We start from the raw sequence: 22171 nt of genomic DNA, 5'->3' as shown, positions 1-22171 counted from the left end.
ATGGCGATGGCGGCGTTGGCGGCGGCGTCGTCTTCTGCTTTGTGGCCATCGACTCGGCTGCCTCCACCCCGTTTCGGTTTCCTCTTGGGCCCAGGTTTTTCGAGGCGATGTCGCAAGGCTGTCGCTAGGTGGGTTCAGCTTGACACTTAGCTATGGGCCCCACAAGGGTGGCTAAGGACCTGGGAAGTGTGGTGTGAAAGGGTGTGCGGTGGTTGCGGGGCGAAAAGTTTGCAACACGAGCAGGGTACGGCGTCAAGCCGTGGAGTCGCCAAACGTCAAACGCGTAATGTAAACAGCCATCCACTGACAGATGGCATGCGCGTGGCGCCCGTTGCAGTGACAGAGCGAGAGAAAGAGAGGGGTCGCGAAACGCGTTCCAACAAAGAGTGCAGACTAATACGTGTTCGGCAGGTCCTGTGGCGCAGATAATTCTTCTCCGGTCCGCCAACACCGCCACTTAACTGCCCATTTCCTCTGCGGCCCGGCAGGCAGGCAGGCAGGCTGGGGCACCGTTAACGGTGCGGCCGAGGGGTCCAGCATCCGGCGGGACCCACCACCACCACCAGCACCACCGCCGGACGACTCACCTGCGACGGCGGAGCGGCCACGCGAACCGGATTTCAAACCGCGGACCGCCGCTGGCGCACGCACGCACACGACATTCCTCGGATTGGTCGCCATACACACGCTCCCCCCGACCACCCTCTCCCTGCCTCTCTCTCGCTCGGTCGGCCCCGGCTCCGATCGAGTCCGGCGTGTTCGAGCTCCCCTTGGCGCACCATTCCATTTAATTTTTGTTGTTTTTTCTGTCCCAACCTCGACGACGGCGCACACACCTCTCGGCCCGGCACACTACCGCGCGTCACAACACACTCGCAGCTTCGGCTGTGGCTGTGCGTGAGAGAGCGAATAATAACGGGGCCGCCGCCGCCGCCGCCGCCGCCGCCGGACCGGACGGATGGAAGGATGGATCGCAAGGGGGGACTATAGGGACTATAATAATGGACCGAGGAGCGCGGGGAGCTTGGTTGGGCTCCGGCCCGCTAAGAGGATGATGTTACGTCGTCGTTGTTAGTAGAGTGGCTTCCCTTTCCCGGCCGTTGATGAGTGACGAATGGAGCGTCGACTCAACGGAAGGAATCGGAGGAGACACAGAGCGCACAGTCAACGACGACGACGAAGACGACGGCAAAAGAAGTTCACTGAACCACCCTGTGGGCCCTGCTGCTGCTGTGGTGTGGTACGCCGAAAGTAAAGTGCGGTTACTTGTCGCACTGCAATCGACGCTAGATGATGCTGGTACGGCCGAAGCCGTACAGAAGTATTGAAGAAGTCAAATCATTAGCGCTCCCTCTATCAAGGCTGTGCATTTCGCTCTCTCTCTCTCGCTCTCACGGGGCTGCGAATCGATCCCAAAGATCGAGCGAAGATGTGAGCTGTCAAAGTTTCCAAAGTCACACAACCCGAACTTGGTCCCTTGGATCTGAGAAAAAATCCCCATACCAGCGAACTTTGATGCTTATTGCGGTCGGCGGGCACACACAGGCCTGGTGAAGGAATCCAAAATAGACCAGACCCTCTGTGTAAACAGTACCAACAGAGAAATACCAGGTTGTTCAATCAGTTTTGTGGTTCGCTAAGAAGAACATCATTTTATGGTTTGGAATACAGTTTATTATTCGGAGTATAGTCTCCCCGAACATCAGTGCCACACTGTGTTCCGACGAGATTCCAGCTGATGAATTCCATCCCTGAGGTGAGAATTTGGAAGGGCTGCAAAATACGCGACAGCATTTGATGAAAAACGCTCGCATGAATTCTTCAAGGTCCGGAAACAGATGGAAGTCGCTAGGGGCCCAATCCGGACAACACGGTGGAGATTCTCAACAATTACTCTCTAATCTCTCTAATTCATGACTTTCTGCCATTGTCTGTTTGACACGTCGATACTAAATTGCTTGGTAAGCACAAAACTTGTTGGACAAACTAGTATTCCAAAACTTTCCTTCCGTCGGTGCTGCCTACTCTTGAGAGCAGTCCCCTCGTATGGACTCTATTTGCTAACTATTTATCGAGAGGAGCACCAGCCCATTGTTGATCATTCCCCGCACCCCCGCTTCACTCGGAGCACCTGACGAAGCTGCTTCACGTTCGCCCGTTCAAACACACAGTGCATCCTTTCGAAACCACTCATTTGATCGAACCTCTCGAAATCGATTCTTAATTCGATGTTGACCAACTGCGTGTGCCTGCGAAGATGGCGGCCAATTACCTGAAGTTGGCCTAGGCCTGATAGACCAAACTATAGTGCGTGTGTGCGAGAGAGAGAGAGAGAGAGACAGTGATCCGAGGCGCCAAAAGTGGACCCCAGACTGGAGTTGATAGTTAGTGTTGTTAATTGATATAAGCTTCAACGGAGCTGCTCCGGCTCCGAACCCGGGCCACAGCAAGACCGAGGGCACACGGTCCAGCCAGTCCAGGCTAGGTCTCTCTAATAGGTCATCTTTAATATGTGATGATCCTGCGCAGGGCCAGAGGATGTTGTAATTGTGGGCCCGGGGCTCTCCCCGGTGGCTACTTTTGTGGCCATCAATACTTAACCTGGTTTTTTGCCGGGTCGCTTGCCGGGTTGTGGTTGACAGTCGACAGCTCGACAGCTCGACCGGCAGCATTCGACCGTAGCACCGAATGGTTACCGAGAGATACCGACACCACCCGACCGCCCCGGCGTCGATCCTTAAACCCTGCCCTGCCTCGAACACATGTAATCAGCAGCGGTGGTGGCGCGGGTTCCCTTTTGTTTTATTCAGCAGGAGGCGCGGGGTGGTGCGGGGTCTCCAACAGGCCTCTTATTAAGGCCCCTCTTAACAGCCATTGATATTACGCCCCCGCTCGCCCCCCCCGCACGAATCAAGCGTTCCGTAGCGAACGTATCGGAAGCTCGCCCGAAGCGCAGGTGTTGGACCGAAAATCGGAGGGAATCGCACGGTAGAATGCAGCGGCAGCGGCAGAATAGAACCGGGATTAGCGCCACATGTCACCCCCGCACACACCCACACACTCGGGAACACTCTAAACAAAAGTGTTACCATTCGTGACAGCCGAGCTCTCTCGATGCCCGGCTCGAAAGGACATTTTTGACTTGCACTTGCACTCATGGCGCCGCCATCGGCACCGTTCGGCACTTTACAGCGGCCGCGCACGCTTTTGTGTCGCACCGTGCCTCTCTTTGTGTGTGTGTGTGTGTGTGTGCGGTGTACTCTGACGGTGTTGGCAAGAAAAGCGACAAAGACCCAACGTCCCGTCCCGTCCCAGACCTGGTTTCGCTGGCCGGAAACAATTGGCAGATTAGCAATGCCACGCCGATGCTGCTGCTGGTGCATTTGTATCGCTTCGGTCGCATCCTGCCGCATGCGCTGGTACTGGTCCTTAGCGGTTTGGGTTCGTCGGTCGGTGGGGGATTTGTCGGCTTAAGGGCCGCCGATGGGCCGATGACCGACGACCGTTCGCAGAATTTCTCTTATCCGCCCAAGACCAAGAGTAGGGGGCCCTCAACCAAGTCCTTATGTCACCGCGAGTCTAGCTTATCGAGCTACCAGAGGTGCCACCGTGGTGGACACAGGCACAGGGGAGGCACAAAAAAGGAAAACCGTACGAAATCGTGAAAAGCAACGGAAACGTGAATGCACGGAGAGTGACACCTCCGCATATACCCGCATTGTACGTTGTACGGAGCGAAACCCCTGACACGGAGCCTACAGGCAGAGAGCCTGTTCATGTTCATGGGCAACGTTTGAACGTCGGTAGAATGACCGGCAAAAGTAGGTGTGGAAGGCAAGGACTGGCCAAGCAAGGACTTTTCGGGCTTGGAAACTACAGAAGTTTATTTCATCAAAGATACAGAAAAGAAAAAAAATCCACAGTACTCTAGAGTCTTCTAAAGAACGCAAGTTTTAACCATTTTAACACGTTGTGCTACTGTCAAGTGATTCATTTTCTACCGGATGGCAAAGATTCAACTAAAAATTTGACAGTTGGGGTCCAAAAGAGATGTTCGAAAACTGTAAAATACAAGCACTGTGATTTCGAATCTACAAAATGGAGTTCTGTACTGTACTGAGATGATGTAGACTTTGGAGAGTAAAAGAAACTTTTGTGACCTGTGACCTGCTGTTGTACACAGTAGAGTTGCCCTGAGGAAGTAGAGGACAGTAGAGGAAGGCCCTGATCTTGAGACTTCCGGGAGCTACCTCGGGGTCACTCCACGAACGCCTGTACCAGAGATATCGGAGATAGGAATCGCTGGATTCCACGCTACCACTGGAACTGGTACTAATCGAATATTCTCCCTCTCTCTCTCTCTCTCCCTCTCTCCCTCTCTGGTGTGAAGTGACAGAACACATATCATTGCCCAGGTGCCCCCCAGGTGAGTGCCGGGGAGAAGGGATTCAAGACGAGGCGGCACGACCCCATCCACGACGACCATCACGATGAACTTCAGCGAGCGGCGATCGACGACAACGAAGACGACGACCAAAACGGTGGCGACGACGACGACGGTCAGCGCCATCAGGGCGGCGGTGTGGTCGATTGCCGCCCTGGTGGCCCTGGCGGGAGGTGCGGTGGACGGAACGCAGCGGTTCGCGATGGAACCGCAGGACCAGACGGCCATCGTCGGCTCGCGGGTGACGCTACCGTGCCGGGTGGAGTCGAAGGTGGGCGAACTGCAGTGGACGAAGGACGACTTCGGGCTCGGGCGGTTCCGCAACCTGAGCGGCTTCGACCGCTACTCGATGGTGGGCAGCGACGAGGAGGGCGACTACTCGCTCGAGATTTACCCGCTGATGCTGGAGGACGAGGCCCGCTACCAGTGCCAGGTGGGGCCCGGTAAACACGGTAGGTACCCGGAATGCTGAGGAGTCCGGTCTCTGTAGATGCTGACTGTGTGCTCTGTTGTCCTAAGCAGGAATGCTCGGCATCCGGTCAAAGTTTGCCACGCTTACGGTGCTGGTACCGCCGGAACCGCCGAAGATCGTGCAGGGTGACTTCCTGGTGACGACCGAGGACCGGGAGATCGAGCTGGAGTGCGTGTCGGCGGGTGGCAAGCCGGCGGCCGAGATCACCTGGATCGACGGCCACGGCACGGTGCTGACGCGCGGGATCGAGTACGTGAAGGAGCCGATGACGGACACGCGCCGCTTCACCGCCAAGTCGATCCTGAAGCTGACGCCGAAGAAGGAGCACCACAACACGTCGTTCACCTGCCAGGCGCAGAACACGGCCGACCGGACGTACCGCTCGGTGCGGCTCCAGCTCGAGGTGAAGTACGCGCCGAAGGTGAGCGTGTCGGTGGTGGGCGGCGCCCTGGCCGGCGGCCGCATCCTCGAGGGCGCCGAGGTGCGCCTCTCGTGCCGGGCCGACGCGAACCCGAGCGACGCCACCTACCGGTGGTACCGCGGCGACGAGCTCATCGCCGGGGACTACACCACGGAAATGGTAAGATGTTTTGCGACAGCTCCCGATATCAGCGATCTCACCCTCCACTCGTCGCTCGGTGTGCCCCCATCCACAGATCATCCACAACATCTCGAAAGAGTACCACGATGACGTCATCAAGTGCGAGGTGCACAACGCGGTCGGCAAGAGCGAGGAGAGCGAAGTGCTGGACATCAGCTACGGGCCCACGTTCCGCACCCGGCCGCAGTCGGTCGAGACGGAGGAGGACGCGAAGGTGACGCTCAGCTGTGACGTCACCGGGAACCCGGCGCCGGAGATTTTCTGGGTCCACGAGGAGACGGACCGGATCGTGTCGAGCGCGGCCAACCTCACGCTGACGGCGACCCGCGAAACCGCCGGCAACTACCTGTGCAAGGCGAGCGTCCGTGGCTTCCCGGACATCGAGGCCACCGCGGCCATCTACCTGAAGGGCCCCCCGGCGATCCGGTCGCCCCGCCAACAAACCGGGGCCGTCAACGATAACGCGCAGATCCAGTGCGACGCGCTGTCGGTGCCGCGCGCCCGCCAGGTGCTGTGGACGTACAACGGGCTCGAGGTGAACAACGAGAACGACTACACGATCCTGGAGAACCACTCGCCCGAGGGCGTCCGCTCGACGCTCATCATCAACAACAGCCAGCGGCAGCACTTTGGGGTCTACAACTGCACCGTGCTGAACGAGTACGGTGCGGACTCGCTGGAGATTGAGTTCACGCCCCGCGAAACGATCCTGCTGCCGACGATCATCATCGGCTCGATCGTCGGCTTCATGCTGGTGGTCGTGGTGCTGATCGGCATCACGCTCTGCTGCTGTGGCAGGCGCGGCAAAAAGAAGCTCCCGCCGGCCGACGTCATCCAGGATGTAGGTCCAGATCCAGCTGGGCGCGAATCTAGCGAATCAATCTATCTAACGGCGCGCCGCTCTTTCTTTCCGATTCCCGTTTCGCAGCACTACATCCCGGAGAAGACGTGCAAGGACACGGACCGGGCGTCGAACGTGAGCGACCTGAAGATTGACCGCGACCACGAGTACTCCGAGACGTGCTCGGGAACGGACAGCATCGTGACGCGCCTTGCCATGTCCAGCGGGGGCAGCAGCAACAACAGCGCCGGAGGAGCAGCACCACCGAACGGTGGCAGCCGTGGAGGTGGCATTGGCGGCGGTGGCGGCATCGGTGGCGGTGGCGGCGGCGTTCCCCTCGCTGGCCCCGTTCGCATCCCGAACGACTATCGGTAAGTACTGGCGCCTTTCGGACGATCCGCCTACGGAGTCCATCTGGAGTGTTTGGATTTTGGAACTATCGATTACTTGACGTTGGCTTTTCAACATTTTTGGGTCCATATGTTCCCAAGCTTCCAAAATGGATGCCTTAAGCTCATTAATAGAGCTGTTTTGCTTCCTATCCGCATCAATTTGTCTAACCAATATTCCCCAGACATTTTCGACTGGAGTTAGATCCGGACTTTGCGCTGGCCACCCAAGCAAACCTTGTTCTAGTCATCGAACTGGTGTGAATGCTACCATTATCTGGTTGAAAACCCTATTTTTTTCAAGTGGTTGACAGCTGTAAACGGGATCAGGCAATCTCCTAGAATCTGGATGTAATCATTAGAGTCCATTTTACAAGATGTAAACACCAGATTGAGCTTGCCCGCAGAGCAAAACCCCAGCCACACCATCAGAGATCCTCCTCCAAAGTTACCGATGGAGAAGTACTCCGGATCTTTGCGTAAATCTCGCTAGTAGCCTGTTAAACCCTCGGGCCCATCCAAATTACATTTTTTTTTTTCATAAGAAAAGCTCATCTACACAAAAAAACCAGGAAACGGAATTGGTTCTTTTGATATAAAATATGCTCTTGAAAAAGCAGAAGAAAACCCAAAGATACCATGTCCCACCGACTTGAAATGTTCAGTTTAGCTAACTCTACACGTTTTTATTGGTGTAGTAGGCTTAGATTTGGTGCTTTGGTCATTTTTGCTCGAGTTATATTCGGGCTGTGTTGCAAAAGCTTGCGAATAGCTTCCCCTTTTTCGGAGTACACTGCACAGTTGCATACCGTTTAGGATCCTTTAACTAATTTCGGATCACTTTATTCTTCGAGCCATTTCTCGAATAGCAACACCCTCCAGCCTATATGCCTCTATCAATCCTTTTTCGTTGTCACTTAGAACACTTCCTTTTGGCATATTTAAGTATGTTACTAAAACATATCCCAAACACTAGATGCAGCGCCCTATAGATATATCGGTACAGCCATCATCCTAATCGACTTAATTCTTGACCCTCGCAACCACCCTTTCGTGATCCACCCACAGCTACTCGGGCGACTACTCGGACGGCATCGGCACGCTGCAGGCCAAGATCGGCCAGAGCAACGGTGGCTACGTCCAGTACGTGGACTACGCGCACGACTACAACGTGCCAATGCTGATGCCCGGCGCCGGCCAGCTCCCGAACGGGAACCTCTCGCTGACGCGCGCGAACCCGCGCGAACTGCGCCAAGACAACGGGCTGCCAAGCATCCAGAGCGGCCTCGGCTCGCTCTCGTCCGGCATGGGCTCCCTGTCCAGCGGTCTGCTGAGTAAGTGTCGCCCTCTCGCCCTCTCGCTCTCGCTCTCTGTCTCTCCAACGATGCCAATTACCGTTGTCTAACCTCGTTGTGTTGAACCTCTGTGTCGCGTCCTTCCAGATCCAGCCCATATTAACGCACCCAGCAGCATCGATCCACGGTACAGTGCCACGTACGGGAATCCGTACCTGCGGAGCAGCTCCAGCCATCTGTCACCGCTGCCACCGCCCAGTACGGCCAACCCGGCGGTTACGCCGGCACCGCCACCGTACAGCGCCAGCGCCCGGCACCCGCCGACCAGCTCGCGACTGACCATGGGCGTCAACCTGGGCGTCAACTGTAACGGGTCGGGCAGCATCGTCGGCATCACGTCCGGACTTACCAGCCCGGAGTCGATCCGCTCCGTCAGCACCGGCAGCATGAACCCGTCCGGCGGTCCTGCGGCGGCTCCCCAACAGCAGCAGCAGCAGGTTCAGCAGCAGGCTCAGCAACAGCAGCAACAACAGCCAGTAACCGGCAGCCCTGGGCCCGGCCAATTCATTCTGCCATCGAACGGGGACATACGTAAGGGGGCGCTCGCTACCCACGTCTAGCGACACCGTGGACCGCCGTCGACTCCAGCCCAGGCTCCAGCACCAGCACTACTAGAGCGGGATCAGGTACGCAAAGTCGCCATGTCCTAGTTCCCGATGAGACACACACCATACACACGCACACCATAGATGCATATCGATGCACCGTTGGCTGCCGTTTCCCTGCCAGTCCTGTGGACTCTCTGACCTCTGCCAAACCGCTGCCGATCCCCGCGTTGGCTCCCTCCCAATCCACGAGCCGGGGTGTACTGCCAAAACCGACGCCAACAAGGGAATTTCGGCCTCTGTGTGCGGGAAGAGTGGTGATGGGGGCGGGGGCGGGCGGGGGTCCAAGCCTCCCGGGGGACCAGGCGGGGCGTCTCTTAGTATTATAGAGAGAGACGGGGGAGTGGAAGCTGTTACTATATATCCCCGGGGAGCCGGGGACCCTCTTCGCCGACCTGGAGCGGTGGCAGAGTGGTCACATCAGCACACATATCCTGCATTGTTGCACCGTTTCCTAACTCGCTTACACACTGCGTCATTCCCGTGGGCTCTGCGACCTACTTCTTGTTGTTCAAGGACATCAGGACGACTTTGCTGCTTGCTGCTGAATCCGTAACTAACTTTTGTTTTTCTTTCTTTTAATTTTCGTTTAATACCATTTTTTATATTTTACCGTTTTAGTATTAATGTGTGGCCTTATTAAACGCGAAAACGAAACGAAATTCCCTGCGGAGGAAAATAATGTGCGTGTGTGTGTGTGTGTGTGTGTGTGGACGAACAGCATAGAAAAAATCCCAACCATCGTTTAGAAACGCACGTTCTCTCTTTCGTTTGCGTGTGTGCGTGTGGCTAGCCTGGCTAGAAGTCGGATGGAGGAGTCGCTGAAGGAATCTTTTAAAGTCGGAGTCAGCAAAGCGAAGCAGAGCGGTTAGTGCACCGCTTTTTGGGCTTAGCAGAGCAATTAAAACACTAGACAGGACATTCTCTGTCGAAAGTGACAGAGAAGAGCGTGAAAAGAATGTGACAAAATAGTGCGGTGGTTTTGAAGCGGCAGAAAAGGGATATACAAGCTTAGCTTTAAACTAGTTTTAGTCACCTAAGCCACACACATGTAAATGCTACACGACGCCACAAACGCCATTTTAAATCTCTTCATAAAACGAACGAACCATTATAACTCATATATACTCATAGCGGCGAAAGTACATCCGCTTGTTATGCGCTAGTTATGCGAAGCCGGAACCAGGGGGGAGAGAGAGAGTGAGATTTCGTGTGTGCAAAAGAAAGGGAGAGAGCTACTTTCTCCTCGCAAGTAGAGCCACGTCCATCCCGCGATCCATCGTTTCGTAGTACCCCCAATCTACTACCGGAGCACTAATCCTGTTTGCTGTTTTTTTTTTTCGCGCGCGCGGTGCCGGTTTTCCCGCACCCTGACACCCGACGTGTGAGTGGGGGGCGGCAGACCGGCCGGGTTGTCAGACCGAAAACTCGAAAAGACATTTGTGATTTTGTTTCGGGCATTTACCGGGGGCCCGCGAAGCTGGCGAATAAAACGGACAGTAGTAGTAGTAGCAGCAGTAGTAGTATGGAACCGGATCCTGCCAGTGGATTGCCAGTAACCCCACGATGCCCAACGAGGAGAGGGAGCCTACGAAATCGATGCTGCACCCTTCGTCGTCGTCCTGGCATTTGCGTGCGTGCGCCGGGGGGTGTTGCAGTATGTGAAAAAATATACCAAATTATGTGCTAAGAAAGTAACGCAAACTATCTCCTGCAGCACAGCTTAGTAGTTAGCTAAGAGTTGAATAAGTTTTCTGTTCTGAGCTTAAGTTTATGTTCGCGGTTTCACGCACCGCGTGAAACCCAAGAAGACGGAACAGCAGAGAAAAAATTAACAACTTCGGTGCCTTGCTCCTCCTTCCACGTGGTTTTGAGAACCAAGCAATATTCTCTATCCATCTCGCTCTCTCGACCAACTCGACCCATCAAAAGTCCCCGACCCACACGACTCGACGTTCGCCGAGCTCGCCGCGACTACTGAGTGGCCCAATGAATACCGGAAAAAAATGTTGAATTTAAAATGCCGATGCCGAGGGCAACACGCGATGTCTGGGTAATTTTTTTTGGCGTACAGTAGTAAATGCGTGAGCTGAGCTCGCTCGCGAGATCAATTGGAGAGGTGGGTTCCGAGGTGGACAGTAGGAACGAAACAATAGAACCCCCTCCCAAATGGCATGCATCTTGGACCTGGTCCCGAAAATTCGTCCCGTTTTGAGCCTCACTCCCGAAAAGTGTATCCTGTTATAGGCGTTACGACCGTTATGTTTTTGAGTTTGTGTTTGTGACCTGAAACCGGCAGAGTAAGCGAGAAGGATTGAGCCAGGCAGAGAGAGAGAGAGAAAGAGGGATAGAAAGTGAAATTGAGGCGAATAAAGTGTAAATAGTATGGAAAAGCTCATCGCATAATAAGCCACATCTATCAAACACATTTGCAATCAAGTGGATTACGAAAAACGAAAACAACACGATATAAAGCATATACTTATTTACGCCAACATTTGTAGATACGTAGATATGTGAATGCCAACATAGTACCGCGTGATTTGCGTTTCAGTATGTAAGCATATTATATAGATATATATACAGATATACAAATAGAATATACACAGAACATATCTATATACATATATATATACATACATATATATATAGATATAGCTATATATAAATATAGCATGCTTTTAGATAGAAAATTGAGAATAGTAAACAAAACGTAAGAGAGAAGGTGAACAAACTGTACATAACCTTCATACAAAGATACATTTGCATTTGGTTCCGCAAATATCCAGCGCTAGGCATCTCGTGAGTTATATCTTAACTACGACGATACCGGCGGCAAGGATAACTATTATTACGAAAATCGTGAAACATTATTACTATAGCTTATGGAGTAGAGAAGAAGGGCAAACTGTACATAACCTACATACAAAGAGACATTTGGCAGAGCGCAAATATCCAGCGCTGGGCATCTCGTGAGTTACATCTTAACTACGACGATAGCTGCGTCAAGGATCATTATTATTACGAAAATCGCGAAATATTATTACTATAGCTTACGGAACGTCATAAGCTAGACTAGAGCAGAAGGGCAAACTGTACATAATCCCTTACTACAAAGAGACATTCGGCAGATCGCAAATATCCAGCGCTAAGCATCTCGTGAGTTAAATCTTAACTACGACGATTGCAGCGACAAGGATAGAAAGAGAGAGAGAAAGAAAGAGAGAGGGAGATAAAAAAATTGAAACGAAAACCACAACGCAACAAAACTCAAGCTAAAGGAACCCCCCGAGCAAGGACTCACCAACGCCGGAATGGTGTGTTGTGGGCTGGAAAAATTAGGAAAGGAGGTTGGTTCGGGCGGGGGGGTAGGAGTTGAATAGGTAGGAGTTAAGAAAACGATCAAGTAAACCTGTCAATTTGTATATAGGGAGAAAATTCTTTACTCTAGCGTTTAAGCATTTGAAAGTCAATTGAATCTCATTTAAATAAACGAAACAGATTTTAAAAACAGTACAACGGCAGCGCCATCGTTAACGCGTTCGGTGTTCTATTGTTTTTGTTGCACTGCACTGTTCTGTTGTGCCGGTTCCTGTCGGTCTGCGCAACGTGGTGCGGGCGGCGCTTATCTGCTGCATCCGCTTCACTGGAGTTTCCGGCTTTTTGGTCGGTCCAACTTTTCCCGAATTTCGTATTCCGTAACTTCCGAAAGAAAAACAAAACCGGTAAAAACCATCGCAACCGCATTCCGCAACGCTCACCGCTCGCTCCGGTCGCCGAATCCGTGTTCTCTCCATTGCTGGCCGGTAGCGTTGAATAAAGAGAACAAGAGAGTGAGAAAGCTTCAGAGAAAAATAAACAGGAAGCGGAGCGCGGGAGCTCGCAAGAATTTCGACGTAGAATCCCGCTTCCGGTTTCTCGCCGGTTTTTCCCGGAGTCGTTGCCCCCCCCCCCCCCCAAAATGCAAATTCCTCCGGAAACACTCAATGTTTGAGCCACCTCCGGTTCGCTCACCCGGCATCCGGATTACATGCCCCGGTCCCGGCCCCGGACGAAGGATACCCGCGAGCAATGGGCACCGCAATGTGATCGTTCCATGTCGAAGCAAACGATCGAAAGACATCAACGTTACCGCAAGCGGGAAACGCTGTCTACGATCGACGGCACGGTCTAGGTTCCTCAAACCGGTGGTAATGGAATGATAGTTCTTGACATAGTTTGAGCTTCCGCTGATCTCACGCACACAGCAATTTTCGCTCCATCAGTGGCAACGGTGGCAGGTGCTTCAATTTTGGACGAAAATGTGGCAAAAAGGCTTGCTTGGTTTGCTTCACAAGAGGAACAATTCGTTTGGGGCGACTTCACAAACTGCCAGAGAGATGGCAAAACTGTGTAGCTCGATGGCGCGATGGCAAACACTCTGAGTAAAGTATGGGCTTGTCAGCCGGCAATGCAGCAAACGTGTGTTTTCTTCCAGAAAAGTCCAGATTTCATACTTGTCTACCTGACTGTGCCAACGGGAACAGCACGGTTATTGCCGCTGGTTTGGTTGTCAACAAAATTTCAGAGTTATCTGTCAACTTCGTCGCCGTGAAGCCCGCCGCTTCGCTTACCGGAAGTGCACCCTGCTGTCGGCATCGGCGCCAGACGACCACACATGCCACAACAAACCCAGGCCCAGGTTGGCAGTTTATTTCAAACAGCAACGGCGATTGATAGAGGAAGTGTGTGAGGGGAACACCAGGATGCTCGCAAGATTGGCCCACCGGGGATACGCACGCGGTGCTTCTCCCCGCACGGGACACGTGGGACTTGTCTCGGGCAGCCTCACCTCGGAGATGTCGTCGTCGTCGTCGCCGTCGTCAATTAATATTCTTCGCGTGTCACGATTTAGAATTCAATTAATTAAATCATTGGACCAACGCGGGGCTCGTATGTGAACTGAGCCAAAAAGAAACATCACCGACCGTCGTCGGTGTTAGTGTTCCGTTTCACCACTTCGTAAGGTGTCGCCGAGCTGAGCAGGCCACAAAACACAGCAGTATGTAGAAACATTGTGACACACATTTTTTTTCCATTGTTTTGTTGGTTGGTTTGGTTGAAGCTTCCGAGAGGGAGAGAGAGAGAGCGCGAGAGACTATGAAAGTTTTCGCGCGACGAGGACGCCGACCGGAACCGGATGCGAGGTGACTGGGATGACTACCGGAAAATTCAATTTAAGACGCACCACACGGGGCTGAAAATTCGTCAAACACAACCACCACCCACCCACCCACCACCCACCACCGTTCCACGGAGAGGGGCGGTGTTGCGGATCGACGCCGTAAGACGCAGACGTCCCCGATCTTATTTCGCACGCAAACCAGATCCCAGATGACTCGCATCGTTGGGTTGGTTGGGTCGACATTCCGTCTCTCCTCCTGAGGATGGTGGGCCCCAACCGGGGGTGGGAGACCGGTTGATGACAGCGATTGTTCACGGTTGGTCGACAGCGCCCGATGGCAGACGCGGGGGGGGGGGGGGGGAAGGCACGCTGGCGAACAGATTACGGACACCACCTTCGCCGATGGATCACACCCCAATCACATCGGTGCGCGTCCCAAAGTCGGGACGGGGTGGTTGGGCTGGGTGGTGGGTGGTTGGGCGGCTGCGGATGATGGATAAGTGGATCGAAGCGGGCCCATGTGGACGGAATTTTAAGGTCGAGGCTGAGTTTTTCTCCCTTTTTACTCCCGCGTTACTGGATCGTCGCCGTCGCCGTCGTCCTGTCAGTCGTCGTCAGTTAATCGTTGGTTTTTCTCCACTTTCCTGGCTCCTGCTCCTTCGGCCCCGGAGGCTGTTTTGGGCTACCGAGCACATACACGCACGCACGCACGCACACATGGGCACAGACAGCCATGAGACGGCTCCTTCCGTGGGGACGTGCGCTGCGTGGCTAATGCACTTTCCGATACAAATTGTATTAAATATATTCTTATCGCGCCGGAACCGGAACCGCGACCGAACGTGCGGGCGGCACGGTTGAATGGCTGGCTGGTTGGCTGACCGGCCGGCCCCAATCGCAGTTGCTCGGTGCCTGGTGCCTGGTGCCCGGTGGCAGTGGAATGATTGATATCGGAAAATTAACTGAACTCCTGAAGAGCAACCGCAACAGCAGCAGCAGCAGCCGTGATTTGGCCCCGGGACTAGCTTCCACTACTACTGTGTGGGGCGGTCCACTACGGGAGGGGAGCATAGGTCGCTGCCCGCACGCGCTATAACCGGAGGGCTATGGTTCGGGATGACCTATTGATGGCAGAAGAAGACGACAAGACCGAATGGTAGCAATAAACTCTCGGGCGCCCATTGACCCCATTGTCTGCCCTGCGAGTCCTGCGCCCGCACGCGACACTTGCCCCACGCCAAATCGAATTTAAATTCGATAATACAACTCCCACGCCACGACGCGGCCGGGCGGTTTTAGAGCTCGGAATCGTTGGAAACGTTGGCCATCGAACGTGTCCTTGTGGGTGTCGCAGTAACTGGCGTTTCAATGCACAGCCTTGACCTTCGCTTCAGGAATGTGGCGATTAAAAGTCGCCACAATCAACGAAGGTGTCAAATCGAATTGCGCCTTTGCTCGGAAGTAACTGAAAACGTGGAAAATTGGGAGACGTCGATAATAAAAACGAGCCCGACCGTCTTGGTCTTGATCATTCATTTACCATTACCGAAAGCACTGAATTTTATTGAGGTCCCCTTTACGGAGAGACAACAGGGCAGTCCGCCTGTTAAGCGACGGTAGCGATAAGAGCAGCAGTGGGCTTGGCGCACCGACGGCTTTTTGTAATACCTTCCCCCTGGTAGGCGCCCCCGGTGCACTATGGGGAAAAGGCGGTCATAAGTCTGCTTAAAAACTGAGGGTTTTAGTTATATTAGCCAAAGGTAGATGAGTTATCTATGACCAATCCGAATTTTTAGCCTTCCATGTTGCGCCGATTCCGAGAATTCATCTGTCAAAGTTGAAAGAGTGACGAAAATAGCTCTTTAAAACCAACTTTTATCAGCTACTTTAACGCGATCGTTAGCACAGTTCTGCAACGGTAATGTACCTATGTTACACATCATTCGAAAGGTAATGAATCCCCCTTTCATATGAAATAATTAAGTGTTTACGTTTGGCATTGCTAGTACATTTTTATCGGGAATTAGTATAGAAAACTACGAAAAAATACAGTTTTACAATTTTGGTAATGCAGCAAAAAAATGTTTAGACAATTTTAAACATTTCCTGTAAGTTTTATTTGCGAATTCCTGCGACCAAATTCCTATTTTAAGAAAACAATTCCTGATGCATAAGGAGGCGCCTGGTCTTTATCTCCCTGATTTTGCAGCAGATTTGCGCATTTGCAGAGGATTATGCGTTGAAACATTTTGGTGCAATGCAGATTGCATAGCTCCGGCGTTTAGATTGTGTATTAAAAGATTTTAGTGTCGTTCAAATTGCATAGCTCAGGCGTTTAAAACCCTAAAACTAACGTAAAAAGCTTATTTATTATACTTGAACGCTCGTATTACACATAAAAAGTTGAATTTAATCAAAACAAATGCAAAGAAAACAAAAACGTTAAAAAAAGCCGATTGAATTCTTCCTAAAAACAAATATGTCCGCCGTTCCTATACAAATTCCCTACTGTGCGGTGGTGGTTTCGTTTTCTCGTCGTTCGGCCCTGCCATAGAGACCCCTTTCTTTTTCCGCAAAACACGCACGAACAAAGGTGCCCGAACAACAACAACACGCGCTCGAAGCACGAAGCATCTAATTATGCCAAAACGCATCTGTCAAACACACCACGCGACACAGCACAGCGGAGGCTGTGCAATTGATTTTAATTGTTCGGCCCAATTGCAGATTGCTCACTAGACGAGCCACGGGCTGCCGGCGGGAAGGAACGGGGTGTGTGTTTGTGTGGAGCCAACGGAAAAACGTGCCAGATGCCACGGTCTTTCTCTTCTCGCCGGTTTTATTATTAATATTTTCTGCTATTTCTGCCTCTGCCGGTTGCCGGTTGTTTTTTTCGCTGTGCGCACAAAATAATAACATCTGTCACCAGTATATCCATATATATTGCAGCAAGCTTGCAGCCGAGCCGAGCCGAGCCGAGAGTATTTTTCGGCGCAAACAGACAAACAAATAAACAAACAAATCCGTCCATCCGTCCGTCGGGGGATTGAGTTCTTGCGCGCGTCAATCCGGTGCCGACAAACAACGGAGCAAATTTGCGAACGAACATTAATTAAAACCAATCCGCGCCGTGGCGCGCCGTGTTATAAGTTACCGTACGGCCGTGTTACACAAAGTGGCGCGAATGTAGCAAATATATATATGACACACTGGCCAGCTTCTACAACTATCGTCGGGTCGTTCGGGGGATCGGCCGTTCAGCTCAGCGCTCAGCGGCTCACCGAAAACAGCGTTTGACAGATCAATTGACAGAGCGCGACGCGAAAACAAAACAAACCAAAAAATGGAAGCACCCGCCCGCCGGAGATCCGGATTACGCCCCGCGCTGCGTTCCTCTTTCCGTCGACCTTCCGCCCCCACGCCGACAAAGGCTGGCAACCGGCAGCAAGCTATAATAGAGCGCGACGGGGAAACAAACAAACAAACAAGCGCCATATTGATTTATTTATTTGTTTACTCCATTTGGTTTGTGTGCCCGGGCCCGGGCTTTCGGGGAACCCCGGCGCGGTTCTACCACCCCTCAGCCCCCGCCGGGCTTCGCTTTTAAACCTCCGCCAACCTCCAACACAGCCCAAACCACAGCACAGTTCCGCACTAAAAGCACCGCCAGCATCCACCGTGAAAGGACCGAAAGGACGACGCGCAGAGCATTGGGAGCAAGCAAGGGGCCCAACTGGGTGTTAGAGGGTTAGTCGGCCATCTTTCTTCGGTGGAGCGCCTCTCCCCCCACCCACACCCGCTCATGTCGGGATCTAATGTAAGTCCAACAGATGATGTGGCCTATTTGCGATAGATGTGGCCAATTTGCGATCAATCACATCCGCGCTCGCGGCTCCCGGCGGCCTCCCCCTTTGGCCGCGACCGGAGCGGGAACCGGAGATCTGACGACCGACCGCTGGCTGGCTGGCTGGCTGGCTGGCTGTGGTGTGTCCACTTCAATTACTGCTACAGTCGGGGGGCGCTCCGTCTTGTCTCGTTACGCTCGAAATGGGCGCCCGAGCACGGCGCCCGAGCAGCTACGAGGACGAGAAGCGGTACGCAATTCGTTTATCTTGCCACGTTTATATGCCACGCGATATGGGGCTCGGGTCGGTCCGTCGGTCAGACATGGACAAAGTGAAAACGTAAAGCAGATCCTTCCTGCGCGCGCACACACGGACCGCCAGCTGGGGTACCGATGGTAATTAAGCGGGAGTCGATTCACCCCAGGCCACACAGAGAGTCTCCTCTACGCGAAGGTGTTGACCACTCCGCGTATCCTCAGACAGTTGACTCTAATAGACCAAGGCTTGCTTCTCCGGCTACAGTTCCATCGTGAGTCCCGGATCTTCTTACTTTCGCCATTTCCGCTCTTCTTTGAGGTCGGGAATCGGGAATCGGGCGGCCCCAAAGCCGCAGATAGGCGGACGCGAACCGACACGGCACTGGTTGGATGCCCCTTGATGCTGGTGCGAAGTTAAGGCGCGAAAAGGGTTGTCCCCGTCGTCACCGACCGGTAGTATCGCCAGTCTGGGTCGCCTAACCTGACCCGACACTAACCCGGCTCACGAGCCCGGATGTTACGGAGCAAGAGGGAGAAAACGACGCGACCGTTGTGTTTACCAATACAACGGTGTCACAAAGCACTTTGGTTGCGCCATACACACCATAAAAAGGCAAAAGTCGGCAGTAAAAATGAAGCCGACAAATTGAGATTGATTTGCATGGTCATAAAAGTTTCGGCATTCGGCATTCTTCACGCCGGCGAGCTATGCTAGACGGGGGAGATTGGGAGAGGAAGAGAGACAGCGACCCCCGAACCGACCGACCGACGGTCTGAATTATTAAACCACGGACGGCCGACCGGCCGGCGGAGTCGGATTCAAACCGGCGGAAGTAATTCTGCGCTGTGATGGTTGTGGCCCAGTCCAGGCAACCCCGGCAATTAACGTCGTAGCTCGTTACCTGCGTCCTATTTAAGCCTCTACTTTCTCGCTCACTCGCTTTTTCTATCTCTCTCAATCAACATTGAGATCACATACTATAGAAAGGGCTTGGCTTATCTCTGGTTCTTGGTGTCCCAGGCCAAGTGACCCACCGCAACTTGGGCCTTCCTTTTTGGGTCGAATGAAAGCACAATCACTTCGATTTGCCCGGGCAGTCAAAACAATTCAACCTGCGACATGAAACGAGGGACAACCACCGGAATCTCTGCGCATTCTGGCGTCTGCGAGGCTTCTCTGAATTTTCTGACATTTGTGAGAAAATGACACGGTCACGTAGTAAGCCGTGAAGTAAGATTCCTGGTACTGTGCGCGTACTTGTTCTAGTGACTAGTGCTGGTGCTCTAGTGACTCATAGGCGATGCTCACGATGAATCGCGGCTAAGCTTTTTCGGACTTTCGCTTCTTATGGCGAAAGCTTTCCGAACGTTTCCGATAAGCTATCGGTGCTCCTATTACAGTTGTGACGTGTTCGCGTAGCACTAGCAGTCCGACAGAGAGAGAGCAAGAGAGTGGCGGACAAAATGGGCGAACAAGTGATACACTCTGTTACGAGATAGCAAAAAAAAAGTTATGTTAAATGACACGGTTTTCAGGTCAAGCCGGACGAGGATGCTGGCCGGCGACTGGCGTTAATAAAATGCAAAATCCAAATCACAATTTCAAATCGATCCGTGGCGTGGCGCTCTCGCCGGGGCACCGCGCACCCGCGCCCTGTAGGGCCCCCCGGGGGGGGGTGGGGGGGTGGTGGATTGTGACAAAAACAATAACATGCAACGCAAAGGCAAAACAGGTCGGACCGGACCGGACCAAATCGCATTTTCCGGTCCCGCGAAAGTTCCCGCGGTTCCCGCGGCCGCAACCGATCCGGTTTGATCCGGGCGGGGGGGTAAGGGGATACGTTGTGGTATGTGGCACCATCAAAGCGGTCGGCTGATGATGTGATCGATATGCAAAAAACAAAAAAAACCAGTCGCCCGCGATCGAGGGGTGTTTATGCAAAAGCGCGTGTAATAAAAATTCCATCATCATTCAAAATAAGTCGCGCACATGATTGCTTCCATTATTTGTGTCCCTCCTCCTCCTCCGGTTGTTTCCGGTTTCTTCTTCCGGCGCCCCCGCATCTAATCCCTTTAAAACGTGCCACGTGGCCCATTAAAAAACCCGGGGATCCGCGTCTCGCGGCAATGAAATGAAGCACCATTCGGGGTAGGTGTGGGTGTGTGGGTGTGTGTGTGTGTCAGCAATCAGCAAAAGCTCTTGAGCAAAAAGCAGCAAATAAAACCCTTCGGGCATCTCCGGGCGCAGGTGGACGTTCTCGCAGGTCGCCGTTTGCGAATCGAAACGGGGAAAAAAAGGAACAAACCGGCCCCTGGCCGGCCTGCCACGGGATGCATTAACGGTGCGCAAGATGCAGCATACACCGCAGCAGCAGCAGCAGCAGTAGGCGCAAGAGGATGCCACAACATGGCGACCGCACTCGCCATAATTATCCACTACCGCGCGCGCCGCGGCTTTCGAGGCCGCGACCGTTTGTTGTGCGAAACCCCTGGGGCGGCCGGGGTCTGAGCCGGGCCCTCGAGCGCCCGATTATTAGCACCGCGTAGTGTGTGTGTGTGTGTGTGTGTGTGTGCCATGAAACGCTGCGCTGGTACGAAGAAGTAACGTGAAGTAGCGTGGCCACCGGCCACTTATCTGTCTGGCTGGCGTAAGAAATGCTTCGAATGCTCGGCGCTCCACTGCAGCAAAGAAGCATCTAGAAAGGAGCGCCGAGAGCCCCGAACCGGTGATTGATGGGGGGGACCGCCGCACCGCACCGCTCGCCACACACTCGCCCCCATTAACCGAAAGTGACAGATTTGTCAACTACACGCCAGCAAGTCCGGCCGGCCCGGGAGCAGCCCGGGGAAAATGATTTACTTAATGCGACGCCTATTATTATTATTACTATTACTGCGGAACGGGAGCGGGGCTCTCCGCTCTCTCGCTATCTCTCTCACTCGGCTAGAGAGCTGTTTGGGGCATATTTTGGGTATGTTTCTATAGGATGGTGGTCCATCTAGTGTTTGGGTTCCGATGAGATGCGAAGCACATAATATCGATTACGGCTGTCCAAGTGTTCCGATTCGCAACATTTGGGGGAACGGATGATGGAGCCGCCAGACCCCAAAAACCCGGCCACCAAATCAAGTCACTAACGTTGTGGGATTTGTGCATTGGCTTCTGTTGCACGCGACTAAAAAGGGGTAGGTAAAAAGTTTTTAATGTTAGGTCTAGGAGTTAATTCTTGCGGTTTTTATTCGACATTTGTGGCCTAACTGCAGCAACAAAACGGAAGGTTACCTGAATGAAAATGTTGTCCGTCGATAGCTTCTACTTTCTCCCATCTTTCAGGTAATTCCTCGATTCCGTGTTGATAGAACTCCTCACCTTTACTAGCGATCCAATTCTATATTTTTCTATACGTTCATAAGAAGTAGACCGCTGTGCTGCCAAATCGTTACTCATGTAACGGAACAAATACTAGTCCGAAAGAGCAAAATATGGCGAATGCAGCGGGGTGTGGTTAACAGTTCCCATCCGACATTTTCGGGGTAAGTTTTGACCGGTTTTGCGATGTGGGGTCGAATGGAGTCATTTTGAAAAATCAGCTTATCATGTCTTTTATCCCATTCTCGTCATTTTATGGCCAAAGCATTGCTTCAAATGCATTAATTGATGTTCATGGGATTGTCTTTCAATAATTTAATTGGGTTTTAAAAGCTCAAAGGACACCACACCTTTCATATCCCACCATATGCACAGTATAACCGTTGCGCAATGAATATTTCGCTTTGGTTGCGGTGGACCTGGTCCACCTGGAGGCTGTATCCAGGCCTTTTTGGGGGGTAGAATTCATATAATAACTCCCCTTTACATCACCAGTGACGATTCGGTATGAGAATCCCTTTTTTCTGCCGTGCAAGCAGTAATGAAAAAGTACTACTCGCAAAAACGCTTTACCAGGAACACAACTTGACATGTTTAAATGCTCAAAACAGGTGTTGTTTACACTTTGACCAAACAATCTATACTGCGTTAGATGCGTAATGAAAGTAGCTGTCAAATATATCTTTCGTAAAAAAAAATGGTTATATTTAGTGAGTAACGCCATCTCTTGTAAAACAGAAAGAATCAACTCCTAGACCTAATGGGGTTCTATGCCGAGCAAGAGACAACGCGCTGGGTAGGGTGGCAAGGTTTCACGTTTAAAGAGAC

At 52.7% G+C, this 22171-nt stretch overlaps 1 protein-coding gene across 1 annotated transcript in view; it reads left to right on the top strand.

The window, feature by feature from the left end:
• The window catches only part of LOC128277600 (irregular chiasm C-roughest protein-like), a 136723-nt gene extending 128061 nt beyond the window's left edge, over nt 1-8662 (top strand). The window contains exons 4-9 of the mRNA XM_053016084.1: nt 4618-4896; nt 4967-5496; nt 5573-6358; nt 6446-6729; nt 7816-8081; nt 8190-8662. Of these exons, the coding sequence (XP_052872044.1) occupies nt 4618-4896; nt 4967-5496; nt 5573-6358; nt 6446-6729; nt 7816-8081; nt 8190-8662 (2618 nt within the window). The remainder of the gene's footprint in view (nt 1-4617; nt 4897-4966; nt 5497-5572; nt 6359-6445; nt 6730-7815; nt 8082-8189) is intronic.
• Nucleotides 8663-22171: the final 13509 nt, after the last annotated feature.

The sequence above is a fragment of the Anopheles cruzii genome, chromosome X (assembly GCF_943734635.1).
Source record: "Anopheles cruzii chromosome X, idAnoCruzAS_RS32_06, whole genome shotgun sequence".
NCBI lineage: Eukaryota > Metazoa > Arthropoda > Insecta > Diptera > Culicidae > Anopheles > Anopheles cruzii.
The sequence above is the reverse complement of the archived record's forward strand: the minus strand, read 5'-3'. Positions and strand labels throughout refer to the sequence as shown.